The following is a 21,337-nucleotide window of genomic DNA, read 5'->3' on the forward strand; positions in this document are numbered from 1 at the left end:
AAACGCTGCTACGGAGAAAGCTTGCTTGGACATCTTTGAAAGTAAACATTTAGGAATATTCAAACGGTGCGCCTCCATGATGTGTTCCTGCTGCTAGCAGCTCTGTGCTTGTACAGTGATAAATCAGAGGTGGAATGCAAATACAGGAATTTTCAAGGGAGTTTGCCAGACCTGTGGCGAATTGTAAGAAAATTGTCTGAAATCCGGGTTAAAGACTGAGTTCCCAGACATAGACTAATGATTTGTTATTTATGTAGTGCTTACGCCTAAGCGCTGTACATAGACTATATTTACATACATAAATCATCCCAACCGAAGTTGGTACTTATTTATCGACCTTGGAAGGATGAAAGACTGAGTTGGCCTTACCGGGATTCGAAATGTAAGCACAAAAGTGATGGGTGGAAGGTTCTGAATGAATCTGAACCACTGGCATTGCTCTGGGCAACCTTCCACACCACCGTTTTTTAGCCTGTCTGCACCATTGCAAAAGGGGTCCAGCCATATGCAAATCAGTCAGGTACTGCCACCAATGGTAGCAGCCCAGCCCGAACTGCTAGGCCTGGTCCCCTCTGCACGGAAACACAAGCAACCCCAGACCGGGATTCGAACCTGCAGATCACACACAGATAGCAGCAGCGAACGCTGAACTCGCTGAGCTATTCTACCAACGAAAGGGACTTCTCTCTTTTATCAACTGTCTCGGAGGATAGCTCTGGGGCAATGCGCTCACCTTGGAAGCAAGAGGACGCGGAACAACACAGGTTCGATCCCCGGGTCCGTGCTAAATAACCAATTACAATTAAGTTCACATGTCCTCGTTTTGGCTTCCATTGGTTAACCGGTATGCCCTACTTCATACAGCAAGCTCCATCCTCCCCCACTACTGGAAAGGTGCTGATAATCCCCTACAGAATGCGTGATCGGAGGGTTCCCTCCATTCAGAGGTTAGCTGGGCTCACCACAAACACACGCATCACCTTACCTCTGCCTCTGGACATGAGATGAGTCCGCGCAGGGTCAGACGACCAGAAAGCAATTCATAGGCACACATCTGTGGGCAGGAATTAGATAATGATGCAGAACATAACTCTTTTCTCGTGACTCAGGTCATGGAAGAAGAGCAAGCAATCCATCAAAGAGATCTATCCCCAGGCGCACACATTATAATTATAATTGGTTATTTATAACGCGCTTAATACCAAGAGGTTTCTGATTCCCATCTAATTTAAGATATTTAAGGATGAATGCTAGTGAAATTGTGTCTATAATCATTACAGCTAGAAAATCCAGTCACATTGCGGAGCAAACTCCCACGCCATCTTAATTCATTCAAACTGAGTTCTAGAAGTGCTAGCTTGATAACAGCAGAGTTACCAGTTTTGTGAGCAGAGATTTTGCAAGTTAAAATGGCCCATCTCTGTGCTGAAATAACAGTAAATGCAAGGACGTCTGAGAAGAGAAAGATCACAGCTCGCACAGAATGTATTGCTCACTTTAACTAAATGCACTCGAAATAACGAGCAGATTTCTCTTGTTTAATGAGCATATTTAGTGGATTGCAATCCAACTCCTCTACTGCTGTCAATTTTCGGATGCTTGCTGGTTAGACACTTTGCGTACACAGACACTACACACGGGCGGGAATAAACATACCCCTGATTAATGAGTATGAACATTATAAGTGGCTCTGTAATGGAATGATAACGTCCATTGTAAAGGGATAGCAATCATATTGTCTGTCAGTAACACGTCATCACTTAAACACAGTCAGTTCAGTACAGAACTATCCCAAAGACTATAATGGAAAATGCTCCCATTGCTTACCGGTAATCTTCATTTCTCCTAGTCCTACTCTTCCTCGTCACAGTACTTACCTCATGAGGCCCCTGCTTCCGACACAGGACCTTCTTCTATTTCTTTTATTTCCTATAACTCCTTGTCTTAACCCACGTCATTCAGTTTAACATAGGTCCCCGCAGGGAGGGAGAGCAGGGTCGTCAGTACTGTGACGAGGAAGAGTAGGACTAGGAGTAATGAAGATTATCGTTAAGTAATCAGTGCATTACCTCCACTCTTTCTCGTCCCAGTACTTACCTCATGCTGCATACTATAGCAGTAACGGGTAAAGGTCCCAGTGAGACACAGAGCCAGAAAGTGCACAACAAAAATTCACAGGCAGACCAGAAGCCTCATAGGCCATGGAGACAACAACACGGTTCCATGGGCTTATGGAAACCACTGAGGCCTTCTGACGCACACTAGTGGGTCCAAAAGTAATCAAGAGACTATCAGACTGCTGGAAGGGGGCAGTCTGAGCCAAATACTCCAGAACTGCCCGCGGCTCATCAGTGGGATGCCAAGCCACCTCTTCGGCGTTCGTGGATCCTGAAAAAAGGCAGGTCGATATAGATCCTGAGAGGTGTGAAACCGAGACACAACTCTAGGCAGAAACTTCAGATCACACCACAAAACCAGAGTCCAGTAGCACCCTTAGTAAAAGGGGATGACACAATAAAGCCCCAATCTCCCCCAGCCTACGGGCAGACGTGATAGCGATAAGGAAGGCAGTCTTCAGTGTAAGGTGCTTGATGTCAATTTCAGAAATGGTCTCAAAAGGCGGCCCCTGATGGAACCACAAGACAAGGGGGAAGAAGACCTTTGTAAGTACAAGGATGGGTAGAAAAGAGACCCCGAAGCAACTTCCCTACCAACACCAACACATCCAGGTGGCCACCAGAGTCCCCCAAGAGGAATTTAATGGAGGCTCATTGGGAGCAAAGCGTGGAGATCGCTAGGCCCTTGTCAAAACCTTCCTGGAGGAACTGGAGAATAGCAGGCAGACCGGAACGCAGCAGGGGATCCCAGGCCACCCACACCAATCCCAGAAGTGGCCCCAGTGCCTGTCATACGCCTTCAGAGTAGAAGGTCTATCAGCATTTATGATGGACGTGAATACAGGACCCGAAAACACATGGGACAACAATCGAGACTTTGCAATAGCCATACTGCCTATTGAGTCTGTCGGACCCCAGACCCGCCTGCAGGGGACAAGGCCACTTCAGAATCAGCCGAGGCTCCCGGGACTGAAGTTCCTCTGAGGGGGCACCAGCTCCGGCAGGGCCAGAACAGAGCAACCAACAGCACAGTCGACCCATTCTCCCTGATACGCTGATCCACCCGGGGAAGAAAGCGGAGAGGAGGGAATGCATATAGGAGACCCTGAGGCCACTGCACAGTGAGGGCATTCAACCTCAAGCACCCTCGGCCTGAAACTGGGAGCAGAAGAAAGGAACCTAGGCAGAGGCCGGGGACACAGATCCAGAACAGGGATCCCGAACCTGACACAGATCTCTGCAAATACCCTCTTTGACAGAGCCAGTTCCGCAGAGGGGAACCGGCAGCTGAGTAGATCCCCTCGAACATTCTCCACCACCCTGACATGAGGCCACCAGGGACAACAGATGCAACTCCCCCCCTCCCTCAGGAACCTATCTGAGCGGCCAGAGCATTCAAGGAGCGGCCGGACCCCCCTCGCGGTTGACATATGCCAATTCTGTGGTATTGTCCGTCCGGACCAAAACTGCCCGGCCTTCCAGAAACGCCCTGAAGTACAATAGGGTCCGTAGAATGGCACACAACTCTCGCCAATTAGACGAATGACGGCCCTCCTCCAGAGCTCACAACCCCTGGGCAGAGAGGATGCCCAGCGTGGCCCCCCAACCCCTTCCGCTGGTGCCTGTAGTAAAAGTAGTCACAGGAGGACGGACCAGGGACACCCCAAGCCTGAGATTCGGAACGCGCAAACCACCACAGTAAGGAGACCATCAGAGCCGAAAACACTGGGATCAAGGCCTCGTGAACCTGAGAGGCCAGGAGCCAGTTGGAGAGTAAATAAGACACCAGATGAAGACAAGCCCAAGGAACCAGAAAAATGCAAGATGCCATGTGCCCCTGAAGCATGAGCAACAGGCGAGCTGTGACACACCGCCTCCTGAGAACACTGCCCAGAACAGCCAGCAGGTGACGGACCCTCTCCGGGGCCAGAAAAACTCTCCCCATCCTCGTACAAATCTGAGCCCCGATGAAAACCAGATCCTGAGAGGGCTCCATATGAGACTTCTGCCAGTTCACCAGAAACCCCCAGTCCCACAATGCCTGGCAGACCAGCTGGAGATGAGTCACGACTGTCCACCGGAGGGCTGCCTTGACCAACCAGTCATCCAGGTAGGGAAAAATCTGAATGCCCCGTAGGTGCAGATGCGCCACCAGAGGAGCCACCAGCTTGGTGAATACCCTGGGGGCCGAGCGCAACCCGAACGGGAGCACTCAGAACTGAAAATGCCGATATCCTACTGCAAAACCGAAGAATTTCATGTGGCAGAGGCAGAGACCCACGTGGTAATATGCATCCTGGAGATCCAGAGACACCATCCAGTCCCCCTTGTGCAACATCGGGAGAATGTTCTGCAAAGTTTCCATTTTTAAGTGTTCCTTCCGGACGAAGCAGTATAGGGCCGCGAGGTCCAAGATGAGGCGAGACTTCCCTGAAGGTTTGGGGACCAGAAATACCTGTGTAGAAATCCGGAGCGCGAAGGGAACAGGCATGATCAACGCCTTCATTAACAACTCTGAAAGAGTAGTTGCCATAGCCAACCTCTTGGTCAGTGATCTGGGAACAACAGTTTGAACCATGCAATCCTGGAGAGGGGGAGATGGGAAATTCACTCGATTAACCCCTCAGAACGGTGTTCAGAGCCCAGGAATCCGAACACCACCTGTCCCATACTGGAAAAAACAGCCAGAGACATCCGCCCACCGGCCTGTCCAAACTGGCAGGGCTTCTGTATCGGGCCGTGACACAAAGGGCGCAGAGGACCATGCCCCCCTCCCCTGTTCTCCGAAAAGAGTCGGAGGACGAACCAAGGAAAGACCGCCCGGTCCACGCACCCACACCAGAGGAAGATTTCTTGACCGTCGAGGTAGACTTCCGCCGTAATTTGTTAGCGTGTTTGTCAGCACGAAACACCTTATCAAGTAAATCACCAAAAAGTTTGGAACCATCAAACAGAAGTTTAAGGACAGCCGCCTTCTGAGAACCTTCAGTTTTCCAATCCCACAGATGCACATGCCTCTGGGCCGACACACCAGCACCCATGGCCATGGCTGAGTTAAGCACTCCATCAAATGCCAGATCAGACAAAAGTTCAACCTGCCGCTGCATATCCGTCTGCAGAGGGGCACAGTCAGAACCCCCATCCACGGCCTTCTTTAACTTCCTGAAAACACTCAGCACAGTCTCTGCAGTGTAGGAGCCGTAGATATTTGCCCTGAGGGCCAGATGTGCACCAGCATGAACCTTGTTCAAGCTAGAATTAACCCTACAGTCTGCCGGGTCCTGGTTAGCTGCCTCCTCGGCTGACATAGAGGAGCGAACCACCATACTGGCGAGGGATATCATCAACCTCAACTTAATCCGAGAGCGTTTCGCTCCCTTTCAACGGGCAGATTGTGGCCATAAAGCGGGGCATGGCAATTTTCTCCGGGTCACACCATTCACAAAGGATCTTAGCCCGGATATCGGAAACCAAAGGCAACCCCATCCTCTGGGTATACTTATACTGGCGAATAGTGGGGCCAGCACCCTCCACTGGTACCAAGGGCTTTGAAAAACCCATGCAGTCCCACTTGAGCAAGCACTTCATCCACCTCTTCCCTCTATAGATATTTCTCTTCTGCATCTGCTAATGATGAACAGGAAGCGGCAGAGGAGGACTCTGCGCCAGAAGAAGAGGATGATGAGAAAGACCAACGCCAGCGCTTGTGTCCATGTGTATGGTCATGATGCCGTAGAAACTTCTTTAAGTTTTTCCTGGATAAGGAAAAGTGCCTTGATTTCTTAATTTTCCTTCTACAAAGTTCAGGTGAAGAGAAAGACGAGGAAGAGGACAGAGCAAGGTGTCCGAGTTTAGCAGAGCGCTTTCCCATGGTCTGCATTAACAGCAAAACAGGAACACCACTTTGCTAAGCATATGTTTAAACTGCAGGCTAGGAGAAAAATCCACCAGTGAGGGAGAACAAACAATCCCCTTGGGAACAGGCCGTATAAATCAACGTTTCCCACAATTCCATCGAAGAAGAAACTCCCCCAGCCCCCTCCGGAGGCAGAGCCAACCCGCCCCCGGAAGGTACATCAAACAGCCGGTACGCTGCACTGATGATAAAACGGAACAAAGAGCAGGAAACACCAGGATGTCAATAGACATGCAATAACCCCCACTCAGCCCCCCCGGGGCATACATGGTTCCCTCCTCCTTACCGTAGCCCCGTGCCCTGCAGGACCCTGGCCGGCGATGCCTCGAGCCAGGCAAAAAACTGGGAGAGGTTTCCTGCTCAACCGGGACCCAAGCCCAGCAGGGGCCCCGGGCGTATGCCGCACCTGGAGGTAACAGAGGCCCTGCCATACAGCCCCATCAGGGGGGCCAGCAACTGTAGCTCCCCATAGCCCCACACCAGGAACATTCCAACCTGCCGGAGGAAGGACAAATTAAACTGATGTGGGTTAAAGGGAGGAGTTAAAGGAAATTAAAAAAATAGAAGAAGGTCCTGTGTTGGAGGCAGGGGCCTCATCAGGTAAGTACTGGGACGAGGAAGAGTGGACGTGGAGGTAATGCATTAAGTTTAATAGGTTGTTGTTAATTTGCTGTTTATGAGGGAAGTATCAAAGTAAATAAATAAGACCAATGATTAACCAAATGGAGAATGCGTTCCATTCATTTTAGATTTAGGAACAAGCAAATCTGAGGGACCAAAACTCAGAGTAGTCTCAGACAAATGTTTTGTTTGTTCCTGTTACGGAATATGGTTTTGTTCTGTCTTTGCTGTGCTACAATAAACAGTTTAACATTTCTGAAATCTGCAAACTTTTTTTTATCTCTAGGAATCCAAAATGTGCTCAGTCTACTCAGCGCTGTTCTGACAGAAAACAAAGTTGTCTTTCATTCGACAAGTTTCCAGCGCCTTAGTGATGCTTGCAGAGCTTTGGAGGCAATAATGTTCCCGCTCAAATACAGGTCAGGATTTACCTTGTACTTAGAGGGGTTTCCATCAACCTTTCAGCACCCTATTGAATGTGATGATATGATTTGTATTGAAGCTCCTCAAATGAATGCCATAAACCAGCACCACCAACCGCATTTTCAGAGACCGTGGGCAAGTGCATTCAGTGTTTCACCATTTTAATATTTTATACTGTTGCAGTGCATGTTTGCATTTGTAATCTGAAACATCTAAATACTTTTACAAGGATCATGATTTCCACTTCACCGAATTTCTTATTACACCCACATTCTATTACTCTGACAGTTAAACAAATGTTTGCACTTGACATTAAAACATTCAAAATACAAGCTTTACACAAAATATTTTGTGATTTATTTAAACCAACATTAGAACATTGGCATCTTGGGAGCTCATGTGATGCCTACAGAATGGTGGATGGCTTATACCAGCTGGCATGCACCACTCCTTTGTCTTTGCGTGTATTTATTAGCACATCTGACCTCAATTAGTTAAATTAATGTGTCACATACATCTTGGGCCTATAACTTGGGCTGACTGCATATAATGACTTTCCTAGTTGGCACTAATGATATATTCGTTTTTAGTTTGAAATTGTGAGCACGGGGCAGTCATTTGAGTTCTTCAGAATGTAACCTGGAACTACTGATAATCAGAACAATGACTAGTGAACATATCGGTAGAAAGCAACAACACTGACAAATGCAAGTTTGAATGGGATTAATGATGTTGTAGCTTTATGATTTAGTTAAGGATGTTGTGCGCCCGGATGCCCTCGGGTACCAGCACGTTATAAATCAACAAATACATAAATAAAATGTATCAAGCTATAATGCATCAAAATGGGTTTACAACCCTTCCGTTTTTTCCATGACACATTATTTGGTTAAATCATACAGATATTTTATCATCTACAATTATCTACATTGTACGTAAATACAAGGGATGGCAATGGGCTCATTGTTTGCTCAATATTATGGCAACTTATTTGTCGGCTAGTGTGAGCAAACATGGGCCTTTAGCGAGGACATGCACATATATTATATGGCCATTTGTATCTATGATTGTTGTATAAGTGCCATGCTTTTAATATAGAAATAATAGGTAGAACATCTGAATACGAGTGTAGTTAAGGATGATAAAGGAACATGTGATAAGAGCAAGCACATCAATATTCAGTATTTCTTTTGGGGGGGTTGTGCATGTGGTTTTTATTATTAATACATAGATACAATAAAAACACCCAACTACAACAGTACAAAGCATAACCTTAAAAGGATTCAGAAACAAAGAAAAAAACACAAAGCGATAGAAATTGTATAATGACCTACATCCTACACTCCCCTACATTTAAGACTTATATCCAGCGTAAAGCTGCTAAACTCAATGAAATCCTTCTTCCTGAAAAAATCTGCAACCAGAAAACATCTGGGTCAATTAACCTTTGTTCCCACAGAAAAGAAAAAATGTTTTTGAATCTCATGGTCCTGGTACATGGACAAATCATTAATAAGTGAGGCAAGGTTTCGATAGCTCCATCAATATTGAAAAGCCTACAGATACTCAGCTCCCTCTCCCACCCCATTCTAGCACCTATTATTCTGAAGTTGGGGAGTAGATTTAAACGGAACCGCAGGAACCTAGCTCTCCAAGCCGATGAGGGAAGCTTCTGCACATATATCTCTAGATATGGTAAACAGCCGGCTGACATAAAAAAAAATCATGTTTAAGACATTTGAAAGTACTGCCACTGGATCCAGATATGTCGAGCTTCATAGATAGCTGACCAAAAATAACTTATTTCTGAAAGACATCTTAGTGTCCAAAATTTGTGAGCGACCTGAAGGTACAGTCAACCCCAATACTAATTGCTACAACCAATAAGGGAGTTATGATTTTGGGAAATGTTCTGCATGCAAATATGAAGAGAACGACTGTACAGAATTTTAGAATAGTTAATGTGATTCCCAGATGAAACTCCAACAGTTCCTTAACTGCAACCGTACATTTTGGATATGTGTTCTATCTCCTCAATGTAATACCAAATATATAGCCAGCACTATTGCTCTGTAAAATAAGCGATTCAAGAATTTGTAAGCTCTATTAGGAACCTGGACAGCTATTATTAAACAGCTTTATGTTTTACTAAGCTTCATGATGGGGGACCTTGCCCACTTGAATGTCATGAAATAACAAGCGAATATTAATATAATAGAACGAAACAGAGAACACTGGTTACATCAAAGAGAAGCAAGTGTAATAGTGAAATTGGATACCCTCTTCCCGAATGATCATAATGTTGCAGAAGGCCATCATTTATTTCTTTGTCTCCTGCATGGTTAAGTTGAATGATGACTTCTGACTACCTGATGTAGGGACTTATGTAGCGTGTTTCACTAAGACATTGTTTTTGTGCTCCGATTTGTATTTGTATTTATTTTATATAGCGCTTTACGCCAAAGCGCTGCACAATTGAACAACTTGATACAAAGAACATAACATAACGGTAGAAGCAAATTACAGAATGAATCAATTAACAAACCATTAAGAAGAGCAATACGACTGGAGGGAATAGGGAGAGAAGCAGTGGGAATGTCTGGGAGAGGAGAGGAGGGGAGGAGAAGGAAGAGAGGAGGAGGGTAAGAGAGGGGTGGTAGGGAGTGGAGGGAGGGAATCGAGGGAAAGGAGAAAGAAAGGAGGGGGAGCAGGAAGGGGAGGGAGTTTCAAGGCAGGGGGTGGAGGAGAGATTTAAGGGAGGTGCGAAATGAGGAGAAAGTAGCAATAGAACGAATTGAGAGAGGTAGGGAGCTAGGAGCTGGAAGGAGCAGAAACGGGAGGGGGCACATGGGGACGGAGGGACAGTCAGAAGGAACTGATCAGCTGAACGAAGGGAGCGGGAGGGAGTGTAGAAAGAGAGGAGGGAGGAGAGGTAGGGCGAGTGAGTCCATGAAGAGATTTGAAGACAAGGCAGAGGAAGTGAAATTTAAGTTGAGAGTGAATTGGAAGCCATCCAAGGGAGGAGAGGGAAGCTGAGATAGAGTCACGGGAGGTAAGGAGACAGAGGGTACGGACAGCAGAGTGGTAGGTAGACTTGAGAGGATCAAGGTGAGAAGTAGGTAGGCCAAAGAGTAAGGAGGAGCAGTAGAAGAGGCAAGAGCAGATAAGAGAGGAGATTAGAAGTTTAGTAGCATGAAAGGTGAGAGAAGGGCGGATTTTGTGAATATTGAAGAGGTGATAGCGACAGGCACGAGAAGTGAGAGAGATATGGTGGGAGAAAGAGAGAGAAGAGTCAAAGTGGACGCCTAAGTTACGGGCGTGGAGAGAGATAGGGAGATTAGTGGGAGGGAAATGAATGAAAGGGGGAGGAGAGGGAGGAGGAAGAGAGTTGGAGGGGAAAAAACGACTTCAGTCTTGTCAGTGTTGAGGGAGAGGAAGCCGGAAGACATCCAGTTTTTTATGGCAGTAAGGCAGGAAGAGAGTTTCAGGTGGAGGTCGGGTGAGAAGGAAGAGAAAGAAAGGAAGAGTTGAGTGTCGTCGGCATAGAAATGGTGGGAAATGCCAAACAAGGAGATAACAGGGCAAGGAGGGAGGTATAGAGTGAGGAAAGGACCAAGCACTGAGCCCTGAGGTACGCCGTACTCAAGAGGTTGGGATGGAGAGGACCGGCCACCCCAGGAAACAGTGAAAGAGCGGGAGGAGAGGTACGAGGATAGCCAGTTAAGGACAGAGCCTGTGAATCCAAAGGAGGAGAGAGTGTTAGAAAGGAGGGGGTGATCGACAGTGTCAAACGCAGCAGAGAGGTCAAGAAGAATGAGGACTGAGGATTGCTTAGAGTGTCGAGCAGAGAGAAGGGAGTTAAGGATATAGGTAAGAGCAGTTTCAGGAGAGTGTTTAGGACGGAAGCCAGATTGGGAGGGGAGTAGGAGGGAGAGATTGGTGACAAAGGTTGACAGCTGGGAGTAGGCAATGCTCTCGAACAGCTTAGAGGGGAATGGAAGAAGAAAAATAGGACGGAGGTTAGAGGTAAGAAGGGGATCAGCCGAAGGTTTCTTCAAAATAGGGATGATAGTGGCATGTTTGAAAGCAGAGGGGAAGGTGGCCGATGAAAGGCAGGTGTTGAAGAAGGAAGTAAGGTAGGGGATGAGAAGAGGGTAGAAGGGTAGATCTTGGGGATAAGGAGGGATGGAAGAGGGTCAGTAGGGGCGGATGTAGGGTGGGCTTTGGAGAGGAGGGTGGAGACTTCAGAGGGGAACCAGGAAACAGGTGAGAAGACGGACATGAAGGTGGATGGGAGAGGTGTCCGTTCAAAGGATCGAATGCAATAGGGTCGAGTCAATAGGACCTAAAACAAAAGGGTCAATTTTTTTTATTTATTTTTTTTTAACATTTTTTTTAAATGTATATATTTTTTTGGGGTTTCCGTATAGGGAAAAAAGGTAATTTTTACACCAAAACAGGGGTTTGGGGGGGAACCAGGGGGAACCCTCCCCTCCTCTTCCCCCCAAAAGAAGAAAAAAAATGTCGACCCTTTTGTTTTCGGTCCTTTTGATTCGACCCTATTGTATTTAGATCCTTTTGATTCGATCCTTTGACCTATAACCGATGGGAGAGGCAGAGGAGAGGAGGGGGGAAAAGAGGAACAGCTGATTTTTTGCCGAAGGGCAAGAATCTTGGAGGAGAAGAAGTTAGCAAAGTCAGAATTAGAAAGGGTAGAGGAGGATGAGAGATCAGGGGTAGGAGTGGAGAGAAGTCGTGAGAGAGTTTGAAAGATGCGGCGAGGGTGAAAGGCTAGAGTAGTAGAATCGTTTAAAATAAGAGTTTTTGTTGGAAAGTGAAGGAGATTTGAGCCAGAGTCTCTCAAGACGTCTGAGGAGACGTCGCATAGAGTGAAGTTGAGGGGTGAGCCATGGTTAAGAGGGTTTCCGGGTTGGACGGAAGAAAGAAAGGGGGTAGAGTTCATCAAGGGAAGAGGAAATGGAGAAGCAGAGAGAGGCTAGAGCATCATTGGCAGATAGTAAAGAGAAATTGTGGCGAGAGGGAAGAGAAGAAGAGCAGGTGTCAATAAAGAGGGAGGGATCAAAGTTGCGAAGTTCCCGTTGTGAGAAGATGGGGGGGAGAGGGCCTAGTGTCAGGTGGGTGTGGAAGGGGAGTAAGAAAGTAGAGTAAGGTATGATCGGAGAGGTAGATGGGAAGAGTAGAGACAGGAGAAGAAGGGTAGGAAGAATTGAAAATGAGGTCAAGAGTGGAGCCAGAGGAGTGAGTAGGAGAAGAAGGAAGAGGGGAAAGGAGGTAAGAGTCGAGGATTGAGAAGAGGGATGAGGAATGAGGGGAAGAAGATAAGTGGAGGTTGAAGTCACCGAGTACAGTTAGAAGAGAGGGGCAGGGAGAGATGAGCGAAAGGAGGTGGTCAAGGTCTTCATAGAAGGAAGAAAGAGGACCAGGAGGTCGATAGATGATTAGAAAGGGAATGGGGTGAGGAGATGAGAAAGAGTTGTAGAGAAATTCGAAGGAAGAGATGGTGAAGAGGAGGAGGAAAGTTATTTAGGGTGGTAGAGGAGGCTGATACCTCCACCACGGCCAGTAGCACGAGGGATGTGAGCGAATGAAGATGAGGAGGTGGTTAGAGAAGCGGGTTCAGAGGTGTTGTCAGGGGGGGGATCCAGGTTTCAGTTAGACAAAGGAAATTAAGGTTGAGACGGAAGAACATGTCTAGGACAGCTGCGGTCTTGTTGCAGATAGATCTGGCATTCCAGAGAGCAATGTTCATGAGGCTGGAGTGATGAGCAGTAGGCGGGTAGAGAAGATTAGGGTGGGAAGAGAGGGTAGGTGTAGGATAGAAAGAGTGGGGGAGGGGATTGGAGGAGGGACCGGGCATGAGGAAAAGGGAACAGGAAAGTAGGAGGGAAAGGGAGAAGAGGGGTGAGAGAAAATGGAGGGGAGGAAATAGAGGATGGAGAAGAAGAGATTTGGCAGAACACATAACAGAGGGAGCAAGTGAGACGAGGGCTATGGTGATCCTTTGCTGAAAAGTCTTATAATGGTTAGACAGGGATCAATGTAGCAGATGTAGTTGAGTCCGCGCTGGCTTAGAAGACGAGAAGGCACCGATTACAGTGCCTGCTGCTACACAGGATGCTGCTCGGTTTGGAGGGTGGAAAGAAGAAAGTCAGGACATACAAGATCAGGGGCAGGCAGCGAGAAGTAATAGGGACCAAGTTGGGAGGAAGTTGGAGGAGGCTTAGCTGTATAGGCTATGGAGGTGGCAGAGAGTCAGGGGAATTGGAACAGGAGCAGGTAATGAGGGGTGGTTGGGCCAAGTGGTCAAAAGATGGTGACCGAGTTGGGGGGAGGTTGGAAGAGGCACAGTTGTGTGTGGAGATTGTAAGGAAGTTGGCTGAGAGTCGGGGTGGGTTGGAGCAGGTAATGAGTGGTTTGGTCTGAGTTAGGAAGGAGGGAGGAAGGTCAGACTGCAGGAAAGTGTGGTAGATAGAAGGCAAGGAGTGAGAGGTATTGGTTGGGTCTGGGCTGAAAAGGAAGGGGGAGGAGGTACAGGTGTGGGGAGTGAAAGGCGTGCGTCAGGCAAGAAGAGGGAAGGGTGGGTGCTGGGGTACTTGGTGAGTGCAAGTTGGACCCACAGCGGTCAAGGTTTAGGTAGTATAGACTGTGTGGAGGGTAGTGAAGCTACCCCGCGGTGGGAGTAGAGTTGGAGCTGCTGGTAGGGGGGTACGTAGCGATGAGAATGGAACCGTAGAGTAGTGGGCCACGGGAGTAGGTGGTAGTGTCAGTTTGCACAGCCGTGCGGAAGCGATCCGTTGACCAGGAGCCCTCTGCAGTAGATGGAAGTGCTGGCCAGACTGTGCAGTGGAGCAGATGCAGTTCGTGGGCAGTGGCCCGATGCAGCAGATGGAGGAGACGGGCTGCACAGCCGTGAGGTACACTGTTAATCAGTGGTGGTCGGTGGACTACTGCAGGAGATGGAACCAGGCTGCGCAGTGGTGCAGATGCCGACTGTAAGGTATCAGGCTGCACAGTAGTGAAGTAACTGTTGGTCAGTGGTGGTTAGTGGACTGCTGCAGGAGATGGTGTCAGGCTGCACAGTGGTGCAGGTGTAGGCCGCCAGACTCGGCGATCCCGAAGGCAATGCAGGCCGGAAACAGATGAGGCCACTGCGGGGTAGAGCTGGAGTAGCCGGGATGAGGTGCGCTGCGGAGTGGGCACTGTCTGCCGGCCAGTGGCCCACACGAGTATGGAAATACCAGGAAGTAGAGTGCCGGGTCGCAGGGTAGGAGGCAACGGCAGGGGGAAGAGCTGGAGCTGCCAGTAGGAGGTGCCCACTGGTGCAGATGCAGTCCGCCAGCCAGTGGTTCACAGCAATAGATGGGAATGCTGCGGAACATATGCAGTCCAATGTCAGCAGTGACCGCCGCAGATGGTGGTGTTGAGTGCGGGAGGGCACTGCAATCCTGGAGGCAGTGTTGGTCACAGCGAGGGATGGACATCAAGCGGGAGGAGGCCGCAGCTGAGACAGGGTGGATCCTCCAGTGGATGGCCTGTAGCGAAGAGTGGGTGGGCACCGTGGTCAGAGGCCATGCCGGCTGCTGCGGGGGGATGGCCACAAGTTGGAAGAGGCCACAGAAGGGACAGGGTGGAACCCTCCAAGGACGGCCCGCAGCAATCGGTGGATTTGTAAAATTAAAAAATCTGCACTGTATGGAATATTTTCACGTAATGTGAAGTTATGTTTTTTTTTCTGTATTGAAAGTGTTATTTGGTTTTTGGGATATTTTACGTAGGAACTCTTTATTTCAATACTGTACCGTTCTATATATGTTGTGATTGCAGGATTTATACATTGCATTACTAAAGTTATATGCATCTTTTATTGTGAAAATAGTTCCTGCAAGCCACAGTTAAGTATTATTGTTGTGACTATCGTACTCTGGGGTACCCTCCCGAGCTTCCTCCTCACCTTTCTTCAGAAGAGCTGTCTTGGGTCTCGGCTAGTTCATTTCTCAGTGACTTCTTGTCTGCCTTGTTCTTCTTTTCCTTGATTTTCTTATCTTTTTTGTTGTGCAAATAAGGTCTGGCACCCCCGGAGGCCACCTTGATGGATGGTAGCCTGGAACCGGTAAGTATAGAAGAGCGACGGAGTAAGCAGAAATGAATGCCTGCCGCAGGAAGAGCTCCAGACCAGGTAAGAAATAAAAGGATATAAAGCGTACACAGAATCTAGAAGTAAAGAGCAGTTAAAACTGAGTGAAAGTCAGAGCGACAAACACCCACACAGGCGCGGACAGAAACGAAAAGACAGAAAGATGATCAAAAGCCGACCGCCCTAAAAACAAAGAGCTGAGTTGGAACTAAAGTAGCCCGAAAGGCAGGGGAGTAAGAAAGCTTGCACGAACGCGAGAGAGAGCGTGGTGCGAAAGACCGGCAACAAAGCACTAATATGAGTTCCGTAGGACGGACACGAGGTATCAAAGTACACAGATAGAAACAAGGACGACAGATAAAGGAAGGACCGTCAGAGAACCGGCAAAAGGAAATCTAACAAGGCAGATAGCTAGGTACTGTAGAACAAGGCAGTGAGTTCCAAAGGTGACGGATACAACGCACCGTTCCTGTGGGGCAGTACATTGATATACACGCAGTGGCCATCTTGGGTGAGGACTGGACCGGTGTTTCAGTTTGTGGAAGAGTCAGTATTGCTCTGTTCTGACTTCTCCACCGGTGCCACAGCTTCCAAGGCCTCAGCATGACAGCATGCCCCCTTCCCATTGGTACCCCCCCCTGTCTTACCCAGGTGCAGTTTATGGAAGCGTTGCAGGAGTCTGGGAGCATGAATGTGGCTACGTGGTTCCCAAGTCCGTTCGGACTCTGAATATCCATTCCAGTGGACTAGATATTGGAGCGTGCCTCGTCTCTATCTGGAGTCCACCAAATGTGACAACTCGTATTCTTCTGGATCTTATGCGGAGGACACGTGGTAAGAACGCCTCATTCTCAGGAAGGGATCGTCACTATACGGTTTTAGGAGACACGAGTGAAAAACCGAATGAACCCTCTGTAGATGCTTGGTAGTCATAACTTGAAAGCCACCGGGTTTATCTTTGCAGATATGGAGAAGGGCCCAATGTATTTGGGGGCGAATTTACCAGCATGAACCCACCTGGGTAGGTACCTCATAGACCACCACACTAGGGTACCAGGGGTCCAGTCTGGATTAGGCCTGCTTAAGGTCTGCCCGTCTCTTATATCCTTGGCGACTGTCCTAGAGATTGGATTGCTTCCTTATGTGCTACCTTAAGATCACTGAGGAGACTGTCTACAGAAGGGCAATTTGTGGATGTAAATACGGTCTAAAGAAGATGAGGGTGATATCCGTATGCATAAAAAAAGGGCTCATGTGAGTTGCAGAGTGTATTGTGGTATTGTAAGAGAATTCGGCCAAAGGAAGCAGTGCAGTTCAATTATCTTGTTCTCTATTACAGAAGCACCTCAGATATTGCTCTAAATTAGAAGTGAGGCAATCTGTTTGTCCGTTGCTCTGCTTGTGGTACCCCAAGGAGAGAGCTCTTTGAATAGCCAGTTGCGAACAGAGAGAAGTCCAAAACGTTGAGGTAAACTGGGTACCCCTGTCGGTTACCAAGGTTTTTTGGGGTTCCATGAAGTCGAACAATATCCCTAAGGAACACCAAAGATGTCTCGGGAGCGGATGGTAAACCTGTGAGTGCTCAGAAATGAGCCATCTTACTGAAAGTTTCTACTGTTACCATAATGGCCTTGTTTCCTTCTGACAACGGGAGATCCACTATAAAATCTGCGGAAACATGTTCCCAAGGCCTGGATGGCAACGCTTCTTGTTGAAGCAGGCTTATAGGTCGACCAACTTCTGTCTTGTTTGCAGCTCACACTGAACAGGAAGAAACATAACTCTGGACATCTTTTCCTATGGTAGGTCACCAGAAGTGTCTCTTAACCAGATCTTGAGTTCCCTTCTTTCCCTTGTTTCCTGGCAAAGGGAGATCATGGCACCATCTCATGGCTTTCGTCTGTAAGGAGCTTTTAGGGATGAATAAGGCTGAATCGTAGTACAACAGACCGTTCTTTTGGTTGAGTGGAAGCTTGGGTACCTTAGTGGTTCAAATGCCTTCTTGGAGTTCTTCGGAAAAAGTGGTAAGAAGGGCAATCCATTTCTTCTCGGGCAACAGTAGTTCACCTCCCTGCAATCTTTCAGGTTCTTGTCCTTGAATTCTGGATAAGGGGTCTGCCAGTGTGTTTTCCGATCCAGGGATATAAGTGATTTGAAAGTCCTTCTGTGAGAAGTAATACTTCCAGCGGGCATGACATGCATTAGTAGACTCCATTTGCTGGAGGACGTTGAGATTCCGATGTTCTGTGCGGACTAAGAAGGGGTGAGCCGCTTCCTGCAATAGATGCCTCCATTCCTCGTAAGCTTGTTTGATTGCAAGTAGTTCCTTCTCTAGAACTGAGTAATTACGCTCAATGGTGGTGAGAGTCTTAGAATAATAGGCGACAGGGTGTTCCTGGTCGTCTGTAGCCTTCTGGAGAACCCCGCTCCTATGGCTCCATCTGAAGCATCGGTCTCGAATAAACCGACGGGTCTGATCTGGTTGGATGAGAATTGGTGCAGTCGTAAAAAGAGTCTTCAGTTGGTTGAAGGCTTGCTGAACCTTCCTATCCATGTTGAACTTCACTCCCTTCTTTAGCAGTGCCATGAGGGGTAGCACGATGTCAGAAAAACATGGTATGAGGCATCTATAAAAGTTTGCCAGTCCCAGGAACCTCCGGATCTCCTTCACATTCTGTGGTTCTGGCCATTTCAAGATTCCTTCAACCTTTCCTGGGTCCATTTGGACGCCTTCTTTGGATAATATGAATCCCAAATATGAGACCGGGGAAGCATCAAACTGGCATTTCTCAGGTTTGGCATATAGATTGTTGATCTGGAGATGTAGTACCTGCTTGACATGTCAATGATGTTCGGAAAATGTGGTACAGAACACTAAAATGTCATCCACGTACACTACTACAGAGATGTAAAGAAGGTCAGAAAATGTCTTCTCAATAAACCTTTAAAACACCACCGGGGCGTTCACCAAGCCGAATGGCATCATTCTGTATTCATGCAATCCCAGAGGTGTTCGAAACGCTGTCTTCCACTCATCGCCCTCTTTAATTCTCAGGAGGTGGTATGCCCCCCTGAGGTCAAGCTTTGTGAATACCGTTGAACCCTTGATGGCCTCCAAAATGTCTCTTATCTAGGGCATGGGATAGCAGTCTCTTACTGTAATCTGGTTAAGACCGCAGTAATCTATACAGGGTCGTAACTCTGTGGTCCCCTTCTTAGATATAAAGAAAAGTGATGCCCCCCCCCCTGGTGATCTTGATTCCTGAATCCGACCATTGTTAGTGTTGGCCTCCAAATATTCCTTGAGGGCTTGTTGCTCCGGCAGTGACAAAGGATACAAAGGTCCGTAAGGCACCACTGTGTTGGGCTGAAAATCCAGAGCAGTCTTCTGCCCTATGGGGAGGTAGAAGCCTGGGTACCATATCTTCGAAGACTTCAGAGTACCGCTGATAATGGAGCGGAACTTTAGAGATATGAGGTTGGTAAGAGATACGGTTTTGCTCTTCTGTGCCTCACCTTTGGACAGTTGTAGACCGTTTTACTGACAAAAAGACGAGTCGAAACTTAATGTGTTAAGTGCCCAATCAATCTTGGGATTGTGCCTCCAGAGCCACGGAATCTCCAGTATTACGGGGAAGTGTGGGGCCCTGATGATGTCAAACACCAGGTATTCTTCATGGCCTCCTAACCGCACGTGTAGGGCCGCAGTTTCCATGGCAATGGGTCCGAAGGAAAGGGGCTTGTTTAACGCCTTCCACTGGAATGGGCTTGACTTGTACTGGTAATCCTTGGTCCTTGGCCTAGGTAACATCGACAAAATTGGCGGAAGCACCACAATCTATATCAGAAAGGAAGGTACTGTTGCACATAGGGTTGGTACAGCTGGGTTAACTCATTTACACACTCTTTAGACCAGCCCTTCACTATGCCAAGGGCGTTACAAAAATTATTTGAACATTTTGTAAGAAAAAACACCAATGAACCAAAAGTATCAAAGTATATATATATATATATATATATATATATATTGTCTGAAACAAACAAAATCAATGTGCAGATGCATTCAATTTGAACAAACCAACATATACAGAACAATAGATCTTTCAGGGGTAATCTGTAGACTTACCTGGAATACCATGAGTCGGGCATAGTCTTCTATGTCTAATGCTTGAGTGTGGTTGCATGGATTGCATCTACTTCCCCGGAATCACCCCTGCAAGTGATCGGGGGGGAAGCGTTTCCCTTACGCCTAGGGGGCACCTCTGGACAGTTCCGTAGTATATGTTTGGAAGAGCCACACTACATACAGAGACCCAACTCGCGGTGTTTCTGGCGTTCTTCTTAAGTTAAGGGTCCCCTGGCTCCTCCAATTTGCAAAGGTTCCTCAGGCGCAATGTTTTCCTTTGGCATCGGTGGGAGGTCGCTCATGGGAGAGTAGGTACGGTGTCGTCTTCTCTCCTGATGACGTTCTGTCATGCGGTATTCTATTTGTAGAGTGAGAGTCACCAATTCTGGGAAGGTAGCTGGATGTGCAAACCTTGACAACTCATCCTTCAGGTACTCCTGAAGACCTCGCCTGAATAAGGTCTGCTGGGCTGAGTCAGGCCACCCCACATCAACATCCAGTTTTTGAAATCGAGACACATAAGACTGGACGGCCGTAGTTCCTTGACGTAGGTCTAGCATGGCTTCATAAGACGAGCATAACACTTCTGGTCTATCAAACCTCGTCTTGAATGAGTGGGTGAATTGTGAGAAGTCACCCAAGGCTGAGTCATTGTTAGTGACCAGTGGAGTGGCCCATGCCAATGCATTCCCTACTAGAATAGATATCACAAACCCAACACGGGCCCTTTCTGTCTCGTAGGCACATGGCCTAAAAGTGAAATAGACCAAACAGGTGTCTTAGAACTCCTTCAGCGACTTTGGATTACTGTCGTACTGGTCATCACTTGTTGGCGTAGCATTCTCTGCGCGGAGGGATTGAACTTCTGCAGTTAGCCCTTGTATGGCAGCCACCAGCTCATGATATTGTTCCAAGGAAGCCATTGGTACTGTTTGGCATTGTATACTGTTGTGACTATCGTACTCTGGGGTACCCTCCCGAGCTTCCTCCTCACCTCTTTCTTCAGATGAGCTCTCTCTGGTCTGAGATAGTTCCTTTCTATGTGACTTCTTGCCTTCCATGGTATTCTTTTCCTTGATTTTCTTATCTTTTTTGTTGTGCAAATAAGGTCTGGCTCCCCTGGATGCCACCTTGACTGGGATGGAAGCCGAAGCCAACCGGAACCCCGGGAAGCCAGCCCCCAAGCCAGGGAAAAAGCTTGAAGCACCAAAAAATCCTGGTCTGTGGAGTACAAAGTTACTTCCCAAGGACTGGTGTAGTAAGGTTCAGGATAAAGTTATGTTACGGTAGATACAATCTTCAGTGATCTTGGTGGAAGGTAACTGTCCACAATCTCTGTTGTATGTCTGTGGGCACAGATGAGTCGGAAAGGCAATTCCACCTCTGAGGAATTCTCACATAGTGCTTTCGATGCAAACCGCAGTGGCGGAATGAACCACAGTGCTGAATACCTCTACACAGAGGCAAATGTTTCCGGTAGGAGCCGGAGCCCGGAACCGGTAAGTATAGAAGAGCGATGGAGTAAGCAGAAAGATGACGGATACAACCACCATTCCTACGGGGCAGTAGGTTAATATACCCGCGGTGGCCATCTTGGCTGAGGACTGGACCAGTGCTTCAGCTTGTGGAAGAGTCAGTATTGCTCTGTTCTGACTTCTCCACCGGTGCCACCGCTTCCAAGGCCTCAGCATGACAATTATTTGTATTATGCACTTTCTATAACTCTGAGTGCACTTTAATGCAAGTACTTTTTTTAGCTATGCACAGCAGTATTATGCACTTTAATGACAGTTCAAATGGTTGGTGCTATTATGCACATTTATGGGACCATTTGATTTTGATTGAAGATGTGTACTGTAGTGTTTTAGTACTATGCACGTTAACATGTATATTTGGTGCATATTATTGTAATATACATGCATACTGGGCTACAAATTTAATTTGCAAGCTACTTGCCAGACATAAAAAAGTCACTTTCC

At 47.5% G+C, this 21,337-nt stretch overlaps 1 protein-coding gene across 4 annotated transcripts in view; it reads left to right on the forward strand.

The window, feature by feature from the left end:
- The window catches only part of SBF2 (SET binding factor 2), a 2,983,421-nt gene that overhangs the window by 1,246,812 nt on the left and 1,715,272 nt on the right, over nt 1-21,337 (forward strand). For all 4 annotated transcript variants that reach the window (XM_069623660.1, XM_069623661.1, XM_069623662.1 and 1 more), the window contains exon 7: nt 6,941-7,073. In XM_069623660.1, the coding sequence (XP_069479761.1) occupies nt 6,941-7,073 (133 nt within the window). The remainder of the gene's footprint in view (nt 1-6,940; nt 7,074-21,337) is intronic.

The sequence above is a fragment of the Ambystoma mexicanum genome, chromosome 11, assembly GCF_040938575.1.
Source record: "Ambystoma mexicanum isolate Mex_15411 chromosome 11, UKY_AmexF1_1, whole genome shotgun sequence".
Lineage (NCBI taxonomy): Eukaryota > Metazoa > Chordata > Amphibia > Caudata > Ambystomatidae > Ambystoma > Ambystoma mexicanum.